The sequence below is a fragment of the Saccopteryx leptura genome, chromosome 3 (assembly GCF_036850995.1).
Source record: "Saccopteryx leptura isolate mSacLep1 chromosome 3, mSacLep1_pri_phased_curated, whole genome shotgun sequence".
In the NCBI taxonomy this organism is placed as follows: Eukaryota; Metazoa; Chordata; class Mammalia; order Chiroptera; family Emballonuridae; genus Saccopteryx; species Saccopteryx leptura.
In genome coordinates this window covers 53333477-53351105 of record NC_089505.1, presented here as the reverse complement: position 1 = coordinate 53351105, position 17629 = coordinate 53333477, and the positions used below count along the sequence as shown (strand labels likewise).

Below are 17629 nucleotides of genomic sequence, written 5' to 3'. Positions count from 1 at the left end.
ATCTGGCCCACGCCTGTTTTTTTAAGATGAGAGCTAAGAATACTATTTAGAGTTTTAAACAATTGAAAAAAATCAAAAGAATCATATTTTATGTCGTGTGACAGTATATGCAAGTCAAATTTCAGTGTGCATAATCCAGTTTTGTTGGAAAACTGCTACTCATCTAATTATTGTCTGTGGCTGCTTTTGTGCCACAAGGACAGAGTTGATCAGTGGCCACTGAGAACCTACAGCCCGAAGGTCTAATAATTTAATATCTGGACTTTACACAAAAACTATGCCAACAACTTACCAACAGTGTGGACCGGGCACAGAAAACACGTGCCATCAGAAAAGGAGCTAAGAAAAACAAAGGGGAAAAAATGCCTCGAATACATGAAAAACAACATAGGCCAAAACCTATGTTGATCCCATCAGCCCAGCTAAAACAATCCTGAATTTCTTCTTTTGATGATCCAGATATTATTTCCATAGACTTCTGATCACATATTCTCTTCATTTGATGTAAACTGAATTTATTTCACAAATTAGTTACTATTTCCTGATTTGATATAATTACAAACTCTTCTTTAACTCTGTGGACTTGGAGTAGGCAAAGTAGGAATTTAAGATTTCTTCTATTTGGGAACACTTTGTGTCAAGTATCTATTTGGGAACACTTTGTGTCAAGTATCCAGCTGGGTAATCTGGGAGATATAAACACCAGTAAGGTATTGTCTTAGAGGCTAGTGGGGTTTAGAGAGAGAGGAAGGGGGAGAGAGACAGAGACACAGACGTCGATCTGTTCCTGTATGTGCCCTGCACCGGGGATCGAACTCACAACCTTTGCTCATCGGGTCAATGGGTCAATGCTCTAACAAACCGAGTTATCCGGCCAAAGCTAAAGAAACATTTTTTAAAAAATCATTTGGAGTGGGATGTAAAAAGTCAGCTAATTATATAGTAACACTTTTTCCTAAACATTTTTTTCAAGATTTTTCTGTGTGTGTGACAAAGAGAGGGACAGAAAGGAAGAGAGATGAAAAGCATCAATTATTTGTTGCAGCACCTTAGTTGTTCATTGATTGCTTTCTCATGTGTGCATTGACCCCTGGGCCAGACCCCTTGCTCAAGTCAGCGACCTTGGGTTCAAGCCAGAGACCATGGGGTCATTTCCATGATCCCACTCTCAAGCCAGAGATGCCGCGCTCAAGCTGGTGAGCCCCGGCTTAAGGCGGCGACATCGAGGTTTTAACCCTGGGTCCTCTGCTTCCCAGTTCGCGCTCCATCCACTGCGCCACCTGGTCATGCTCAAGAATTTTTAAAATCTGTAATTTCAGTTAAAAATGTGGACTAAAATGTGTGGATACTTAGAGAAGAGGAATTACCTTTATTCCCAGCAAGGTTCTGAACGCTAACTTCGCTCGGAAGGTCCTTTATACGTAGCCCTTCTCGAAGTGGATGCCGTCCCCAGAACGGGTATTTTTCCTCTCCAAGCTCAGATCCAACCAGACTGACCCGCCTTAGGACATCCCCCTCCCGGAACGTCGGCCCCCGCCACCAGGAGGCGCCACAGGGGGAAGTGGGAAGGCCCGCCGCACTGGCGCTTTCTCCCTTACCTCAGCTGTGCTCTTCGCAATCTGAAGGCTAGAGCTTTTGAAGAGTCCCACCACCTTCACCTGCAGCAGCTGGCGGGGCGGCGACTGGGAGCCACAGCGGCCAGCCATGGCGGCGCTCCACCGCTACTGGGAGCACAAACACTGCGTGTCGCCAGGGCAACCGCGCCGCTCGGTCCCCGCCGAGCGCAGGGAGGAGGGCGGGGAGGAGCTGGGGCGAGAGGCGGGGCGAGGGGGCGGGGCCCGGCCTTTCCGCCTGTTGCTGGCGAGCCGGCCGGGGGGAGGCGGAGGGCGCGCCCGTCGCCGCGTCTAGGGAGGAGCTTCGAGGAAGGAAGCCGGAGCCCCGCGCCCCTTTCCCACAGCCCGGCTCGCCGCCCGTGCGGGCTCTCTCGCGCTCGGCCCTCGCCGGCGGTCATCTCCCAGGTTTCTCCGCAGATCGCCTTTCCGGCTTGGTGGGCAGCCAGTTTGGGCAGCCGGTCGGTTGCCCGAGAAACGCGGGAGTCTGTCCCGAGTCGCGGGCCCGGGCCCTGGGCTTGAGCCACTAGGGGGTCGGAACTGCGACCTTCCGGCGAACGCGGGGGCGGGGCGGCCACCTGTGCGCACCGCCCCGGGAGGAGGTGCCGCCCCCCGCCCCAGCCCCGACCGCGGCGGTCGCTGCGGAAGCCGAGCTGTCCCGAGTCCCCGGAGCGTCCCCGCCATGAAGCCCAACTTCTCCTTGCGACTGAGGGTCTTTAACCTCAACTGCTGGTGAGTGCTCCCGCGGTCCGGGCGCGCCCCCACGCCGAAGGAGAGCGGCCATCCTCACGTCCGGGCCACGGCTGTACGCCGCTCGACAATCTCGGGGTGCTGGGAGAACCCCAAACCCGCCCCTGGCCCCAGCTGCAGTGGTGTCCGGAGGGCTGAACAGCCCCAGCGGTCACCACTCTGGCCCTTCCGTCCTCAGGGGCATTCCTTACCTGAGCAAGCACCTCGCAGACCGCATGAAGCGCCTGGGGGACTTTCTGAACAGGGAGAGCTTCGACCTAGCGCTACTGGAGGAGGTGGGCTGTAGGAACCGGTGGATCCCTGGCGGGGAGGAGGGGGAACGGGGGGAGACTTCCTTCTGGGGGTAAGAGCCAGGCAGATGTCGTCACTCCTACCCCAGGTGTGGAGTGAGCAGGACTTCCAGTACCTGAGGCAGAGGCTGATGCCCACCTATCCAGCTGCACACTACTTCAGGAGGTGAGGAGCCTACTGGCCTGGACACCTGTTCCCAGGCCAGGAGGCTCTTGGCCCTGCCAGCCCTACCCTAGTTTGCCTGCATTCTTCTCCCTCTCCTCTGGCATTCTCTCTTCTGGGGGTGGAAGCAAGGAAGGGTGGAACCAGGAAGATCCTTGCTCTTCAGCTCATCCCAGTCTTGTCATCGGGTCACCTTATCATCCCACAAAGGCTGTTGCTGTGAGCTTTTTTCTGGGGCTGGTCCCAGCAGCAGAGAACAAAGTCAGGGATAAATGCTGGGAGAGGAGGGAAGGGAAGAGGACTGAGTCTTTCTCTCACTGCTTTTCGGGCTATTAATCAGGACTTGTCTTTCAGTGGCATTATTGGCAGTGGCCTCTGTGTCTTCTCCAAACACCCAATCCAGGAATTCACTCAGCATGTCTACACTCTCAATGGCTACCCCTACATGGTATGCCTGCCCTCTGACCTCTGACCTCTGCCCTCTACCCTCTACCGTGGAGGCAGCCTTCCTAGCTGCAGGGGATAGGCAGAAAAAAGGTAGCGGTGCCCTGAGCTCTGCCCCTCCTGCCTGCAGATCCATCATGGTGACTGGTTCTGTGGGAAGGCTGTGGGGCTGCTGGTACTCCATTTAAGTGGACTGGTGCTCAATGTCTACGTGACTCACGTGAGTGAAGCTGGCAGTGCTGAGGGCTGGGACAGGTCTGGCAGGGCGAGATGGGGGACTCCTTGAGCTGGGCTGCCCAGGGGTTAAGTTTACTAGGCAAGGTTCACCTGTTTTTTACCAAGCACCATGACAAGTGACAGACACAAGCTTAAGTTAGACCTGCCCTTGGACCGTCAGTCTCATCTGCTGTAATCTCATCTATCTTAGCTCCATGCAGAGTACAATCGACAGAAGGATATCTACCTAGCACATCGTGTGGCCCAAGCCTGGGAACTGGCCCATTTCATCCAGTGTGTGAGCCTGGGCTTAACGAGGGAGGTGGGATGGGGTCCAGGGGCTGAGGGGTGGCCGAGGCCCCACTTACAGGGCAGAGCTGGCTAGGGAAGAATTTTTGCCTCACTCACCTGGTTCCCCCAGCCATACATCCAAGAAGGCCGATGTGGTCCTATTGTGTGGGGACCTCAACATGCACCCGAAGGACCTGGGCTTCCGCCTGCTGAAGGAGTGGACAGGGCTGCATGATGCCTACCTGGAGACCCGGGACTTCAAGGTGAGGACCTGCCTGATTATTTCCCCCCTGGACTTTCAGCTTTTTTCCCTTCTTCCCCCACATCCTGTCCTAGCACAAACCAACTGTTCACCTAGGGCTCTGAAGAAGGCTGTACAATGGTACCTGAGAACTGCTACGTCAACCAGCAGGAGCTGGAGCCATTTCCCTATGGCATCCGCATCGACTATGTGCTTTATAAGGTCAGGCCTCTCCCCACAAAGTGCCTTCACCCACTGTATCTCCTCATCGCTCACCAATCTGTACTGATCTTTGTCTAGCTGGTCTAACCTTAGTTCACTGGTAACTGGAGAATGAGATGGTCAGGAGCTGGTTCTCTTGGAAAAAGCCCTCAATATAAGTTCCTCTCTGGCCTTTACTTTTCCCAGGCAGTTTCTGGGTTCTACATCTGCTGCAAGACTCTCAAAACTACTACAGGCCACGACCCTCACAGTGGCTCCCCACTCTCTGATCATGAGGCCCTGATGGCTACTCTTTGTGTGAGACACAGTCCACCTGAGCACGACCCCAGCTTTACCCACAGTGAGTCACCCCTACCCTTCCCTTGGTCCCTCCCCACCGGAAGGCAGCCCTTCAACTCTGACCCTTTCTCCTGCCCCACTGCTCTGCCTTATTCCAGGACCAGCAGAGAGGTCACCATTGATCTGTGTGCTAAGGGAGGCCTGGACAGAGCTGGATCTGGCTGTGGCTCAAGCTCATTGGTGGGCCGCCTTCGCTGGCTACGTGACTGGGCTAGGGCTGCTTCTCTTGGCAGTGCTGTGTGCCCTGGTGGCTGGAGGAGGGGTCAGAGAAGTTGCCATACTACTCTGGACTCCCAGTGTAGGACTGATGCTGGGGGCAGGTGCACTCTACCTCTTCCACACACAGGAGGCCAAGGGCTTATGTAGGGCCCGGTCTGAGCTGCAGCATGTGCTGGGAAGGTCAAGGGAAGCCCAGGACCCGGGCTCAGAGTCCCAGCCAGCCTTGTTCCTGGGGCAACAAGAGGAAGACAGGGCTGAGGACCAATAAAGCTTGACACTTTTGTGGCTCTGCCTTTTTTCTTGTAGAGGCAGTGATTGGGCCAGTGGGCACAATGATTGTTACACTGTAGACCTTCTGGCTCCTATACTTCCCTTGCTCTCCCTATGCAGTCCCCACGTCTCATCTTGCAGGCAGCCTAAACCCTGTTTGTGACAGAAACATTTTTATTGTAAACAGTGAGGGCCTCTCCCAGGCAGCAGGGTGGCACTGTCCTGGGGTAAGTAGGGAAGAAGACAACCACCCTCTTCTAGCCATGGGCCCCTGGCCCTGATGCCAGCTCACTGAGCCTGCGCTCCTCCTGGAAGCGGATGAGGGCATCTCGCTGGTCCACCACATCCACCAGCTTTCTTAGGATCCGGTCCTCAGCCTGTCGATCTGCAGCTGTCTTCAGGGTTTCTGCAGGGAGGAGACGAATCTTAGAGAACTGGGCAGGGAAGCGGGAGAGGCTCAACCTAATCCCAGCCTGTGTGATTTCTACGTCAACTTTGTTTTCTAGTCTGTAAAATTGGGGTTGTTAATACCAGTAGTTTTCTAGCATTGTTTCACAGCAGCACCATTTTAAAAGGAAATCCTACATAAAAGCCTAAATGTGCAGCTCTGAATGAACTGAAGGCAGAGTAGGGACTTGGAGCCCCTTCTTCTGGCTTCCTCCCGAGCTGCCTCAAAGGTACTCTGACCAGAGGACCGTGTTGCTTGGTCAGTATCTGAGAGCACGAGGCTTTTGTAAACCCGAGCCCGGTGATGTCTGCCTCTCCCCACGGCGTGCATACCGTCCCGGTTCATGTAGCCTCGTAGTTCCTGGTCCAGCTGCAACTGCTTCTCCTCCAGGCTCAGTTCCTGTACCCTGTGAAGGGCAGGGAAAGAAGGAACACTGCTGTTCATGGTGCCCATGGATCTGGCTGGGGCCTGGCGCACCAGCCACTGCCACTTCCCTGTGTCCCTTACGTGATCATAAGCTCAGCCTCTTCAGTCACTAGGCTGTTTTTCTTCTGAACGAGATGTAGCAGCTGCTCTAACCATAGTGCCTTTTGCTGTTCTGGGGAACCTAATGGAAGAAGGTGGTGGGGTGGTCAGGAGGCCTCCACACCAGGGTTCCAGAGTCCTGAGCATGAGGAATGGAGTCTGCTGTGGGCCAGAGTCTAGTGTTTTGAAGGATCGCTGGGGGCTGAACACAGTGCTCAGAGGCGGAAGGGTGTCCCAGCTTGTCCCTCCCTGCCTTCACTCACTGCTCTGGCTCCTTAAGAACTGCTCCAGCTTCACCCCCTCGGCCTCCAGCTCCCTCAGAGCAGCCTCGATCTCATTTAGTCGCCGCTGGATGGCCTGAGGGGAACAAGAGGAGTCTGGATTGTTCAAGAACAACACTAGAGGACCTCTCATCCCCAGCCTCACAACTCTGAGCCCATCAGAACTTGTGGGAACCCCTAGATCTCACCTGGGCCTTGCAAAATCTCTTCATCTCCTCCTCCTTAGCATGGCGCAGCAGAGTCCGCCGCCATGTTGGATACTTGTTCATGGTGCCTGAGTTCTTGGCAAAGATCAGCAGAGCCTATGGCAGGGTCAGATCAGTCAGGGGCAGGGCCTGGCCTCTTCATGTGTAGAACTGGGAAAGCTTTGTTTGGAAGGGGCCAAAAAGAACCTAGCATGGCCTGACCTGTGATGGTGCAGTGGATAAAAGCATCAACCTGGAATGCTGAGGTTGCCAGTTCAAGACTCTGGGCTTGCCCGGTCAAGGTACATATATACAAGAAGCAAGGTGATGCTTCCTGTTCTCCCCACCCCCATCCTTTCTCAAAAAAACCTAACCTGGAAATGGGGTATGTTCTGGTAGAAAAGATGGAGGCTTAGAGGTGAACGAGTTGGACTCAGTGAGAAGACCTTGTAGGAGCAGAGCGCAGGGAGGAAGCAAGCTATAGGTTTCTCCTGTGGTGCGCGGTGGGGTGTATTTGGTAGAGGCATGCTGGCTTGGGCAGGAAAAGTGGCCAGGTTTCTTCTACTCACCTGTTCCATATCTGGGTTCAAACCCACACCTTCCTCTTCTTCCTCTTCCTCCTCTTCACTGGAGGAGGGATTCCTTTCTTCCTCTTTCTCTATGGCCATAAGAACTGAACAGAGGAGTAGACAATGCTTGAGGATCCCAACCTCCCTTGCCATTCCCCAGCATTCCCCTTCAGGAATCCCATCCCCACCCTGGGTCAGATTGTCTGGGCAGAGCACTTACCTTGGGGGCTCTGGATTGGCACTCCCCATCCCACAAAGCTGCCCTCCAGGGCCTGGTGGGCCAAGGCAGAGCAGCTGCGGGGGGGCTTGGGCGGAGGTTCCATTTCCGGGTCAGGGGTCAGATTAAGGGATGACAGCCGCTGGCGTTCTGGGCTGGAGAGGCGGATGAGCCGACGGTTGGGCTGGCTAGGGCTTGGGACAGGACTGGCCCCCTCCTGGGGGGTCGTGGGAGTTGGGCCAGATGGCATGTTATTCTCACCTGGTGTAGGGAGGTCCTAGAAAAGCCAACATGTGGTCTGGTCAGTGACCTGCCCAGTGTGGGGCTGAGGCTGTTCATTTAGACAACTGTGGGCCCTGGAATTCATTCATTTACTGTGCAGTGTCAGACAGTGTTTTAGATACTTGGGCTACAGCAGTAAGTGAAATGAGACAAATCCCCACCTTCGTGGAGAACATGCAATTACCCCTGGCAAAGTCTGCTGGACTTAGAGAGACCCCTTCCTCATTCCCTCTTCCAACACACACAGCTTTTACCTGACTCTCAGAGCCTCTGTCATCATCCTCTTTGTGGCCTGGCTGGGGCAGGTGCTGGAGGCAATAGAAATGTCCTGGGAAGGGTGGACAGACAGGTATAGGCAGCACATCGCCCAGAGACTCAGTTTTTCAGGGAAGGTGGGGGCAACAGGACTATGGGTTTGCAGGTGAGTTTCTGTTAGCCTCCTAGTTCCTTTGAACCCCACATTTTGGGCTTTGGAGGAGACAGAGCTATGAGCTCAGGGGACGAAAGTGCCATTTTGAACCTGTTTCCACCTCTTGAGCAGCACTCCAGTTCCTCCACCTTCACACTCCTTGCCGCCAGGCAGGGCCGTGCCCAACGAAAGTCCCTCTTGAGACCTCCTAGGCCCACTCACCATCTCCTGGGTGCTGTCCGTATCCACCTGGCCACAAAGTGGCCTCACAGATATGGCAGCAGAAGCAACTCCGGTGGTAGAAATGGCCGTCAGCACACACGCGTTCCAGGATATATAGGCGTTCCCCACAAAGTGCACAGAGGTCCTCGCCACCGGCCTGCGTTAATCCCCATGCCACAGGGTCAAGTTGGAAAGTTCCTCACCCCTAAGACCCCTTTCCTGACCTCACACCTGCCTGCAGGCAGGGCCCCATTCTCACCTCCTGGTGCTGCGATGGGGGTGTCAGGGGGACACTGGACTCTGGGACAGGTGGCTCCTCAGTACGTGGAGTCTCCGCCTCTGCCTAAGGAGGTAAGTGCTCAGGGTAGGAGGCAGAGAGGCAGGATCAGCTGGGGAGGACCAGATGAATAGCAAGGGCTGGAAGTGAAGGGGTGTGAGGCTATGAAGGGAAACGGGGGGGTGGGGTGGTGGTTAAAGGACTGGATCTTGGGTGGGAAACGACATAGGGGGAAGGGACCAGAACACGGGGCACAGAAATGTGCAGCCCTTGCATGTACTTACCTCCAGGCGTGGCTTCTTGCCACCTGTATCTTCCCCATTTTCCTGTAACAAGTCCTATACTCAGCATGGGGCTCTGAGCCCTCACTCCTCCCCTTCCCCCATTCTAAATGTCCTTCCCCTCACCCTAGAAACCCCTACTGGGAACCCACTGCCCAGCCCCAACCCTGTCCAGACTCTACCTGAGCCCGGGTCCGTTGCAGGGTCCTCTGCAGTTTGCCAAGGAATAGTACAGCACTGGAGGTCCCTAGAGAGGCCCGGCTGCTGACAGGGCCTGCAAGGAGAGCCAGGGTGCATGAGAGGCCAGTACTGTGCCCCGGAACAGACAGCTACATTCTAGTCCAAAGGGACACCTGCCAGGCCATCCCTCAGGGCCCCCTCTCCTCATTCTCTCCAACCCCCCCCACACACACACACACAATCTCACCCCACCGCAGTCCACCCTCCAGGTCACCTGGGTTTTGGGGCATGCTCTTGAAGGCACTGTGAAAGTGGCTGAGGTAGGCGATGAGGCCCAGTGGATTGCTTCCTGCCACTACTGCCTGTGCGGACAGCACAGGGGTGATGCCCAGCTCGTGCTCTGCCATCTTCAGGGCCCAGCCAGTTGCTTCCAGAGCCCCCATCCCCTGTAGCTCTGAGGGTTCCCTGCAGAGTATCAGGAAGAGAAGCCAATGGGAAACCAGAAGCTGAGCCTATCAAAGGGGAAGAGGGTGGGCAGAAAGCAGTGTGGGAGAGAGAGTGGGGCGGGCTGGGGGCTGGGAGTGCAAAGGGAGAGGGCATGAAGTGCTATTTTCTGTGCTCCATCACCACCACCACCACCACCCAATGACAGCCTGGCCTTGAGATCTCTACCACTCACAGAGCTGTCCCTACTGAATGCATTTGAATCTTACAAGAGTCTCAAGCAGGTGGACAGGCAGTCAGGCAGGAGTACTATCCATAGGGAGGTGAAGTGACTTGGGCAAATGGTGGCACTGGGACTCAACTGGGTGTGCTAACTCCTGCACAGTGATCTGCCCACCATTCTGTACTGCCGGAAGTGGAGGGCAGAGGCATGAAAGACAGGTATGGTCTGTCAGAGTACCCTCAGCCTAATTTTCAACTCACAGTAGACCAGGGCGCAGCCGGTTCACCAGGGCACACAGAGCCAGCCCATCAGCCCAAGAGGAAGAAAGGTTGGTGACATGGACACCAGGGTACCCAGCCGTCTGCTCCTGGCACCAGCGTAGCAGTTCCTCCTGTGTGCCCACTGACCCTGGGAGAGGAAGCTGTGCTGTGCCCCAGGCGCACTGGCTCACAAAGAGCACTGTTGCTGGGTGTGGGGTCGGTACGGGAGGTGGAGGCAAGGTGCCATGCCTGCTGGGAAGCAACCTCACACTGTCAACAGTACCTCCACCCCAATTCTCTCATCTAAAAAAGATCCCTTTCTGAACTAACATGAGGGAATGAATAAGTTAAGCAGTGAAATCGCTAGCCACATGGACAGCAGCAGGCTATGAACTGAAGGGCAAGGGAGGCCCAGAGGCTGAGAGGAAAGATGGGTTTGGAGTCTGCAAGACTGGAAGAGGGCGGGAAGAACAGTTAGTGTAGGGCTGCCACTCAGCAGCTGTGGCTGTAGCGGTTGCTAAAATACTGAAACATTCCCACAAACTGGCAAACACTGCTGCTGCTGAATGCTTCACTGCCCCTCCCCTCTCCAGGAAGACCCAGACTTGCCCACCACCCACTGGTACTCCAGCACCCTGCTCCCAGCTTGAGGCGGCAGCTGTTCTGTAAGCTCTGTAAGTCGATGCTTGCACCTCACTGGTTGGTAAACATTTTGGACATGGACATGGCCCTGGAGGAAGGCCTGCTTACCGGTGGCAGGCTTTCCTGAATCAGTCCTGTCGTTCTTCCTCGGCAGGGTCTCCTTGGCCATCACATCATACAGGTCTTGAACCTGGGGCAGCCCCTTTCAGGTCTTAAGGCAGGCTGACCACACCCCCGTCAGCCCCTGGGGGAGGGGCCTCCAGGGGCAGGGCTAACCCAGGGGGCAGTTGCTGGGCGGGACTGGAGGAAAGGCCTGATCTGGAGGGTCTGGTGGGGGTCCCAGGGGGTCTGACCTGACTGGGCGACACAGCTCGGAGGTTCAGGTTGGGGTAGCGGGTGGCTGGGTCCAGTCCATACTGGGCCACGTTGCGGTGCATGTTTTCCGGGGATGTCTGTGACAAGAGCTGGTACAGGCTTTCACTGGGAGGAAGGGGTGAGGGTGGGGGACAGGGACATGAATCAGAGTGCATCCATCAGTACCACCCCTCCATCACGACCAGGCCTTTCTTTTGTTCTCTTTTGTTTATGCCCACATCTATTCATCCAGCACGCCACCCTCTCCCTGCCCCTTGTCCTATAGCTAGCTTTCCCGCCCACTCCCTCACTCGGGCCTCACCGTTCTGCCAACACTTCTAGGGGCCCAGCGCCCTCTGCCCATCGCTTCACCATCCAGGCGGCATCAAAGGCTGCCAGGAAGCCCCGGGCCACTCCAGTGCCCAGGGGCCAGAAGGGCTGTAGAGTCAGGATAGGAAGAAGCCGAGTCCAACAGGAGTGTCCAAGCCCAGATGTCCCCAAGGTCATAGGAGAGGAGGCCCCTCACCACATCAAGCAGCCCTCAGCTCCTCCCCACAACAGGCAAACCCTTTTCTCCTTTCCTTTCCAACCACAGAACCCCTGTGCCTCCTTAAAAGGAGCCCTGTTTCTCCAAGCACCAGGAAGTGCCTCCCTCTCCCCGCTCACCTCCACCAGGCAGTCCCCGACCAGCCCCACCAGCAGGTGGGAGCCATGCTTCTCCTGCACACGAGCAGAGCTATCTGCCCGCATCATGCTTGTGAAGTCAAAAGCAGAGACATCAGGCCGCCCACGAGCGTCTTGGGCAAACTCCAGCTTCCCGAGCTTGCCATGGGTGGCGAAGTCAGCAGCTGCCCGGGCAAAGCGCTGCAGAGCCTCAGGCACCACGTTGGCACTGTCCAGCAACCGGTCAGTCTCTGGCCAGTCCTACGCAGCCAACGGGTCACAATCAGTATCAACTGGACAGTCCTGTCCCCTTGAGTGTAGAAGGTACACATACTAAGACCCCAAGAACGGGCTTCCCCAGACTACACAACAGTTGAAGGCTTAGCTCAGCCTAGACTTTGAACATCCTGCCTCCCAGTCTCAAGCCCCTTCTTCAGCACTTACTCTGCTACTGGGAATCCCAGGCCCCATTCTGCCCCAAGACCCAGAACCATTATTGTTATCATAAACTTACTTTGGACAAGCCACTAAACTTCTCAGAGCCTCAGTTTTTCCATCATTTAAAAATAACACACCTAACTTCTCAAGGTACTCATGAGAATTAGGTGAGAATGCATACAAAGCTCTCAACACAGTAGGTGTTCAACTAGTTCACTCAGCAAATACTTGTTGGGTGCTTACTACACACCAGGCACCGTTTTAGGCACTGGGAATAATCAGCAAGCAAGAGACAGAGACAAAACTCCTGCCCTTGCGGGGCTTACATTTATAGTCCTGTGGCAGGTATAAGGGGTTTAGCCCAGAATATGATTTAGGTTACCACATAAATCCCAGGGGAGGAGAGCTGGTTGAGGGGGAGGAAGGTCAGGGCAGAGGCAGGACAGGCCCTCGGCACACCAGGGGTGGAGGGCGGGGCAGACCATGCCCAAGCCTGGCCTCCACGGCTCAGGGCCCACCGCCAGCTCCCCGCCTGCAGGGTCTGGCCTCACCTGACGTAGGACCCCCAGACGCAGCAGGCACTGCTTCTTGGCTGTCATCACAAAGTAGTGTGTGTCATCCTTGTAGTAGACGATGTTTTCCAGGTCAATGCCTGGGGGACAGAGGGCAGGGTATGTATCTCCTCATGATGTGTCACCTACCCAAACACTGCAACCATGCCTGACCTCTCAGACTACAGTGGGTGCCTCACACACAGGAGGCCACGAGTTCTGATGGCACAACAGACCATCTGTCTCAGGCCAGGAGGCCTGAGGATGGGGAGCAGAGAGAGGCGCTTGGGTGGGGCAGCAGCTGGGACACCTGCACCACATGGTCACCTGCTTATGGATGACAACTTGGCTTCCTGAACTAGGGTGTGCACACCCCAAGGGGAGGAGCAGTGTGAAGCCAAAATAAGCAGAGGGGCCCTGGCCAGTTGGCTCAGTGGTAGAGTGTCGGCCTGGCGTGCGGGAGTCCTGGGTTTGATTCCTGGCCAGGGTACACAGGAGAGGTGCCCATCTGCTTCTCCACCCCTCCCCCTCTCCTTCCTCTCAGTCTCTCTCTTCCCCTCCCGCAGCTAAGGCTCTATTGGAGCAAAGTTGGCCCGGGCGCTGAGGATGGCTCTGTGGCCTCTGCCTCAGGCGCTAGAATGGCTCTGATTGCAACAGAGCATCGCCCCCTGGTGGGCATGCCGGGTGGATCCCGGTCGGGTGTATGCAGGAGTCTGTGTGACTGCCTCCCCGTTTCCAGCTTCAGAAAAGATTTTTTTTATTAAGTAAAAAAAAAAAAAAAAAAGCAGAGGGCATCTTCTTGAAGTACCGATTTCATTTTGATTTTTTATTATTTTCAGTGGTTTTCAACCATCGGTCCACCAGAAATTTTGTGCTGGTTCCCGAAAGAATTAACTACCCCTATATTGTATGATGATGATGATAGACCCAATGAACTTATTCTAATTTGCTTGTTCACAGGGTGAGTTCTGCCATGGCAATCCCCAGAATAATTCTCCTATTTTCATCAGTCCCCAAGTGTAAAAAGGTTGAAAACCCCTGATTTATATATTAAAGCATATATAAAAAAAAAGTGCAAAGCAAAATCACACACATTTTGGGAGAGAGTTCCAAGATCTGGCATGCTGGATGGCAAAATGGGGCTGTGCTGGCTGAATCCCTGGGGGCACAGGCCCTTTGCTGCCAAGATTCCCTGGACAGAGGACAGGTCTGGGTAGGCAGGAGCGGCAGAAGCCAGCCCCCAGACAAGCAGGGGAAGGGGAACCGCCATGACAGAGAGGGGCTCAGACCTGTAGCTTTGAGCAGGTTCTGGAAGAAGCTCTGGTTGTAGATCCGGGCCACACCACTGATCTCAGGCACCTGTGTCTCTTCCGCGGTGCGCCCATTCACAAAGTTGGCCGTGATGCCAATAGCTAGTTTGCCACGCATTTCTCGTACTGTAAAGCCTAGAGGTAGGGGCAGGTGGGCAGTGCAGGAGGAGGAAGGCTATAATGCCTAGAAAGGCACAGGAGAGAGGCTCATGATGCTGATTTCTTCTAGGAAAGGAATCACTCACCTGCAGGGACAAATTTACCTCCAGCAGCAGAGATGATGACATCAAATTCATAGTTGGCCAGTTGGACAGGGGGATTGGGCTGGAGCTGGGCACGCCAGCCACTCCCTGGGGCAAAGGGTTTGAGAGGCACAAGGTGTGGAAGTCTGCAGGGGCTTCTGCAGTCTCAGGACAAGCCAGTGAAATAAACAATGTATTAAATGGCTTTACAGTTTAGAAAGCAGTAACACATTGTCTATCAAACCATACTTTCACAACTTTCTGTGGAAAGTAAGGAAGGAAGAGAATATTACTCCCATTTTATAGATGCTCAAAATGAGGCTCAGAGACCTGGCCAGTTGGCTCCGTGGTAGAGCGTCAGCCTGGCATGTGGAAGTCCCAGGTTTGATTCCTGCCCAGGGCACACAGGAGAAGCGCCCATCTGCTTCTCCACCCCTCCCCCTTCTCTCGCTCTCTCCCCCTCCAGAAGCCATGGCTTGATTGGTTCGAGCAATGTTGGCCTCGGGTGCTGAGGATGGCTCCGTGGCCTCTGCCTCAGGTGCTAAAAAAAATGGCTCTGTTGCTGAGCAATGGAGCAATGGCCCCAGATGGGCAGAGCATTGCCCCCTAGTGGGCTTGCCAGGTGGATCCCGGTGGGGGCACATGCAGGAGTCTGCCTCTGCCTTCCCTTCTCTCACTAAAATAAAATAATTTTTTTAAATGAGGCTCAGAGTGGTTTGCACAAGGCCACACTATTATAAAGGGAGACTCAGCTGATTCCCAAGCCCACCCCTTTTCTTCCACAGGCCAAGATGTCCTTGGCAGGTGGTGGTTCTCAGGAGCAGGGAAGCACTTACCCTTTTGGGAAGGGGGCTGGAGGCCAGTGAAAGTGACACCCCAGTGAACTTCCACCCCAAGCAGTAATACCACTTTCAACAAAAGCAGCTGAAGCTGCCGGATGCCTGAAAGGGAGAAAACATGAGGAACAGGGACCTAGGACCGAGGGCCTCTCCAAGTACCAGTGTTGTGCACCTCTTAGAGTGGAAGTCTTAGAGATCACTCTGTTCAACTGGCCATTTTACAGATAAAGGACCTGAGTCCTAAAGATCACCTAGGTTAATTGAATCTTGTCCAGTCTGCCTCTTGGCTGGCCCACCAGCATCACCCCCACCCCCACCGGCCACACACAAACACACACACACCCTCACACCCACCCACACACACTGGCCTGTCTCTAGACCCAGGCTCACAGCCCCTCCAGACCACCGGGAGGTACGCACTGATGTGGTCCAGGGCGCCTGTGCAGAAGCGCCCATAGAACTTCTTGGCACCCAGTGCTCGAAGGTCATGGATGGTGAAAGGCCAGAGGTGGAGCACATTGTGGCGCGAGAACTTGGTGCGTTTCTCCACCAGCACCACACGAGCCCCCAGCAGTGCCAGCTCCACAGCAGCCCGCAGACCACAAGGTCCAGCACCCACCACCAGACACTGTGAACACACAAGGCAGTGTGAACACACAAGGCAGTTCCCATCTCCCTCCTCTGACTCCCTCCGCTCTCCAAGCCCCATTCCAGACACCATGTGTTCACCTTCGTGTTGGTGCAGGCCCGGCCCTGCTGGTAGACAGGCTGCCCTGCTCGCTTGTCGAGCTTGGCCCACAATGACTTGGCACTCCAATAGTTGAGCTGGGCCTTGATCTTGTGGTACTGGGGCAGCCCCCCACCAGGCTCCAGCCCCAGGGCCTGGCACAGCCCCTGGAAACTGCTCAGCACATTCTGACACAGCTGGGCCTGCAGGAAGCTCTCAAAGTGAGTATGTGCTGGGTTGGTGGAGGTGGGCGAGGCCATGGAGGCCCTGGATCTCTCCAGGAGCAGAGCAGCTGGGCAGAGGCACGTGGCTGCTGGGGAGGAGGGAGAGATGGGGAGGAGGCTGGAGAAAGGAGGAAGGGAAAAGGAAGGGGAGAAGAAAGCAGGCTAGTGTCCCCAGGGAGCTCTCCCTCCACCCTTGACTGGCTCTGCTCCGCTCCCAGCCCATGCTAGTCTGCTCCAGAAACAGCTGCTATCCCTTCCAAGTGAAATCTGTGAAATTCAGAAATAAAAAATCAGCAGTCCTGGGCACAGAGGGCACGCGAAAGCAAGGGAGCCACCAGGTCAGTCTTCCTGTCCACGGATCTCCAAGCCCTGCTCCATCTCTGGGGCCCACGGGACAGAAAGCAGGGCGTGGGTAATTTCTCAGACAGGGAAAGGGCAGGTCAGCTAGGAGGAGAGTTTTCCTTGTGGTGCGGAAAGGGACAGACCAAATACTGCAACCCCAGCTGCTGGGCACACCTACTGCCCATCTCAACCGTGCCTCCCTGTGCCAAGTGCCCCTTGATGGCCTCAGTGCCACGCGGATGTGGGGTGTGTTTTACACCAGGGGCAAAGTTTTCTGCCTTAGCACGTGATTTCCTCCTGAGGCAGGGGAGAGATGTCTGCAACTGCGAAGGTTCCACTTCCCAACACCCTAACTACCTCAACAAACAGCCGGAGGATGTTGCACGCTCTGACTGGGTGAGGGAGCACTTCGTCTATTTCTGCCTCACTGTGGTCAAAAACACTTCCCCTGTGAGACTTGCCTTCTCTAGTGGGCCTCTAGGTAGGTCGGGGGGCGACAGCTGCCGGGTTCGCTCCTCCCACTTTCCTCCCACCACCATCCAAGACCCGCCCCATCCATCCCCAGCGTGCATTCCCAGGAATTTTCCCAAACAAGGCCTCCCTTTGTCCCCCTCTCCCTCGCTCGGGTCCCTACGCAAATTGAGGGATGGCAGAGGGGACTTCCTCACGCGGGGCTACCTAGAGGAATCAGAGGGTACGGAGGATGGCGTTGCCGCCGGGGTAGTTAGGAAAGGTGCCTGGCTGGCATCGATGGGCGCGGGTCCCTGGGACAGATAACCGATCCCCTCGTCCTCCGCAACGGTCCCAGCCACAGGCCAGCGGCCAGGCCGAGGCAGGAGGAGACTAAAGTTGTGTGCTGCAAGTCACCAGGACTAGGAACGACGGAACGTCAGGCAAGGCAAAGGTCTCTAGGGGTGGGGGAGTGGAAAGGAAAATAACCTCAGCGACTGGACAGAGAGGGTGGGACGGTCTGGGAGGATGGAGAAGAGCCGGACCCCTGGCGGCGGGGATGGGGAGGGGGGTACTCACACGCGGGACCATAAAGCCTGAGAAGGGCTGAGCGGGGCAGGGGCGAAGGAAGACCCCCTGGTGGGGGGCGGGACCGGCTAGGACGAGTGTCTGAGTGTCCGGGGTCGCATTTCTCAGAAGTCCACACCCACCTCACACCCCCAGCCTCCGCGGGCAGGGAACGCACAGCGGCTCAGCTGAAAAACTTACCCGGCGGCTCCGGAGCCGGGAGGGGCCGCTTCCTGCAGAGCTGGTGGAAGGGCGGGGGCGGAGGAGGAGGAATGGGTGGCGGAGGCACGAAAGTGCCGGCTGCCGGGCGGTGCGCGGGACCCACCCTACCGGGGAGACCAAAGTGTGGGATTCCGCGCGGGGCGCGCGGCCGGCGGAGGCTTTATTCGCGCTTGATTAGCATCTCATTACCCCTAGCTCCG

General features: G+C 55.8%; 3 protein-coding genes across 14 annotated transcripts in view; 1 reads left to right on the top strand and 2 right to left on the bottom strand.

The window, feature by feature from the left end:
* PPIL6 (peptidylprolyl isomerase like 6) overlaps positions 1 to 1743 on the bottom strand; it is a 38674-nt gene extending 36931 nt beyond the window's left edge. For 5 of the 7 annotated variants that reach the window (XM_066373499.1, XM_066373501.1, XM_066373500.1 and 2 more), the window contains exon 1: positions 1599 to 1743. In XM_066373499.1, the coding sequence (XP_066229596.1) occupies positions 1599 to 1706 (108 nt within the window). In that variant the 5' untranslated portion in view covers positions 1707 to 1743. The remainder of the gene's footprint in view (positions 1 to 1598) is intronic. The other 2 variants (XM_066373506.1, XM_066373505.1) reach the window with 2 other exon arrangements.
* A 129-nt stretch (positions 1744 to 1872) lies between these two features.
* Positions 1873 to 5068, top strand: SMPD2 (sphingomyelin phosphodiesterase 2). The gene is made up of 10 exons (XM_066373497.1): positions 1873 to 2342; positions 2539 to 2635; positions 2740 to 2816; positions 3168 to 3261; positions 3388 to 3477; positions 3685 to 3767; positions 3895 to 4027; positions 4123 to 4227; positions 4414 to 4567; positions 4665 to 5068. The coding sequence occupies exons 1-10, from the start codon at positions 2293 to 2295 to the stop codon at positions 5051 to 5053; spliced, it is 1272 nt and encodes a 423-aa protein (XP_066229594.1). The 5' UTR covers positions 1873 to 2292; the 3' UTR covers positions 5054 to 5068.
* Positions 5069 to 5129: 61 nt separating this feature from the next.
* MICAL1 (microtubule associated monooxygenase, calponin and LIM domain containing 1) lies at positions 5130 to 17629 on the bottom strand. Of its 6 annotated transcripts, none has more exons than XM_066373492.1 (25): positions 17409 to 17629; positions 15627 to 15937; positions 15318 to 15525; positions 14895 to 14999; positions 14062 to 14166; positions 13796 to 13951; positions 12507 to 12607; positions 11521 to 11778; positions 11177 to 11292; positions 10854 to 10980; positions 10609 to 10690; positions 9859 to 10006; positions 9206 to 9396; positions 8934 to 9025; positions 8755 to 8796; positions 8453 to 8536; positions 8194 to 8350; positions 7817 to 7890; positions 7284 to 7557; positions 7064 to 7167; positions 6498 to 6611; positions 6292 to 6385; positions 6011 to 6110; positions 5836 to 5909; positions 5130 to 5461 (listed from the first exon to the last, which is right to left on the bottom strand). In XM_066373492.1, the coding sequence occupies exons 2-25, from the start codon at positions 15882 to 15884 to the stop codon at positions 5313 to 5315; spliced, it is 3213 nt and encodes a 1070-aa protein (XP_066229589.1). In that variant the 5' UTR covers positions 15885 to 15937; positions 17409 to 17629; the 3' UTR covers positions 5130 to 5312. The 6 variants fall into 6 exon arrangements, with proteins under 6 accessions (XP_066229589.1, XP_066229588.1, XP_066229592.1 ...); XM_066373491.1 differs by having other exon boundaries at positions 15627 to 15934; XM_066373495.1 differs by having other exon boundaries at positions 15627 to 15966; positions 17409 to 17527.

What these genes read in the sequence shown, in the direction of transcription:
- MICAL1 (XM_066373492.1), bottom strand. Translation starts at nt 15,884, where the DNA reads ATGGCCTCGCCCACCTCCACCAACCCAGCACATACTCACTTTGAGAGC. An exon ending in AGGCGCCCTGGACCACATCA is followed by an intron (nt 15,000 to 15,317) that starts GTGCGTACCTCC and finishes TCTCCCTTTCAG; the next exon opens with GCATCCGGCAGCTTCAGCTG. An exon ending in TCGGGGACTGCCTGGTGGAG is followed by an intron (nt 11,293 to 11,520) that starts GTGAGCGGGGAG and finishes CTGACTCTACAG; the next exon opens with CCCTTCTGGCCCCTGGGCAC.
- SMPD2 (XM_066373497.1), top strand. Translation starts at nt 2,293, where the DNA reads ATGAAGCCCAACTTCTCCTTGCGACTGAGGGTCTTTAACCTCAACTGC. An exon ending in TCAATGTCTACGTGACTCAC is followed by an intron (nt 3,478 to 3,684) that starts GTGAGTGAAGCT and finishes CATCTATCTTAG; the next exon opens with CTCCATGCAGAGTACAATCG. An exon ending in CGACCCCAGCTTTACCCACA is followed by an intron (nt 4,568 to 4,664) that starts GTGAGTCACCCC and finishes GCCTTATTCCAG; the next exon opens with GACCAGCAGAGAGGTCACCA.